Genomic DNA, 1458 nt, shown 5'->3' with positions numbered 1-1458 from the left:
TGTGTTTTTCTTCTCTCTTTTTTTCCCCCTCGTTCTCCTTCTACCACCAAATTCTCATTATCATTCAAATAGCATAAAGTTCTCACATCTCGAAACTAAATGGCATTTTGGTAACTAGCCAGCTTGCATGGCCTGCTGCATTCCATCCCCATAGCCATGGCCATCAAATCATTCAGGGCATAGTAGGTCCACTCCCACCCCACCCTTTCGCCAAGCAATAAAACAAAACTCTCTCTCTCTCTCTTTCTTTCTCATCTCTTTTGGTAGGTGTCTTTGACTTGGACTTAAGCACCCACACCCACACACACACACACACACACAGTCACACGCTCACACGCAAGAAGTGCAATAATAATAATAATAGCAGCGTCGCTCTCCTTCAAATGCAATATCTTTTTCACTCCTGAGCCATATTTATTGGTGCTCAATATCACTCATCAGGCTTTTGTCGCTAACCTGCTCGGCGATGGGCGTACTGCGCCACCGCCGCCGCCGTCACACTCTTATACAAACTCTCACCGCCCTAACAATATTTCTCTTATTCGCCACTGCCACAGCCATCTCTCTCTCCCACCTCGGTAAGCACACAAAACCCACCAAACCCTTTTCATCAATATCCAGTACTCTTTCTCATTATTATTGTTTGTTTCCCAGGTAGTACTAGTAGTCAGCAGCAGCGAGAGTTGAGAGAGAAGAGTGAAGAAGCAGAATCAAGAGCAATATTCGGGTTGACCCGGAGGACGCCGCTTGGTCTCGGGTCGTCGCCACCCTCGTGCCGATCCAAGTGCGGTAGATGCTCGCCTTGTAATCCTGTGCACGTGCCGATCCACCCTGGCCTCACCACCCCCCTTGAGTACTACCCTGAAGCTTGGCGGTGCCAGTGCGGGAAGAAGCTCTTTATGCCTTGAAAGAAACAAAACAAACACAGATGAAGAGAAAGAAACAAGTAGATATATCAGTTTTTTTTTTTTTCTTTCTTTCTTTTTTCTTCTTCTTCTTCAAGTAATAATTTAACTAGCTAGATTGCTCTCCTCTCATGCGTGCTTCTTTTCTAGGCTTTTATATTATAATTATAATTATTGTTGCTGAGAACGTTGGGAATGTAAGAATTTAGGTGATATTATCGAGAGGAGAGGGATCGATCTCTCTCCTCCCTCCTCCCTCCTCCCTCTCCTTTCTCATGTGTTACTTTAATTATATATGATAGTTCAAAAATGGAAGTTAAATGTGTAATTAGTTAAGATATATGTTGTTAGAGGAGAAAGTAATTAATGAAAGAGAGTGCAAAAGTACAATGTTTCAATCTTATTTGTATGCTATTTTAAGTGGGTGAGGAAATAATCCTCAGTATTTCTTAGTATGGTCCATGTACTGCAACATTATTGCACGATATCCTAATGCATTCTAAATAGTGCAAAGTGATAAATGATGGATAATCTTTGCTGGGGGCAATGCACG

General features: G+C 42.6%; 1 protein-coding gene across 1 annotated transcript; it reads left to right on the top strand.

The window, feature by feature from the left end:
* The first annotated feature begins 371 nt into the window (after positions 1 to 371).
* LOC132179531 (EPIDERMAL PATTERNING FACTOR-like protein 4) lies at positions 372 to 1243 on the top strand. Its single transcript, XM_059592264.1, has 2 exons — positions 372 to 578; positions 655 to 1243. The coding sequence occupies exons 1-2, from the start codon at positions 467 to 469 to the stop codon at positions 906 to 908; spliced, it is 366 nt and encodes a 121-aa protein (XP_059448247.1). The 5' UTR covers positions 372 to 466; the 3' UTR covers positions 909 to 1243.
* Positions 1244 to 1458: the final 215 nt, after the last annotated feature.

Source organism: Corylus avellana, chromosome ca4, assembly GCF_901000735.1.
Source record: "Corylus avellana chromosome ca4, CavTom2PMs-1.0".
In the NCBI taxonomy this organism is placed as follows: Eukaryota; Viridiplantae; Streptophyta; class Magnoliopsida; order Fagales; family Betulaceae; genus Corylus; species Corylus avellana.
Note: the sequence above shows the minus strand (reverse complement) of the source record. Positions and strands in the feature narration are given on the sequence as shown.

Bases quoted from the DNA above. Each gene is read 5' to 3' on its own strand.
- LOC132179531 (XM_059592264.1), top strand. From the start codon at position 467: ATGGGCGTACTGCGCCACCGCCGCCGCCGTCACACTCTTATACAAACT. The intron at 579-654 runs GTAAGCACACAA...TTTGTTTCCCAG, and splicing joins CATCTCTCTCTCCCACCTCG to GTAGTACTAGTAGTCAGCAG.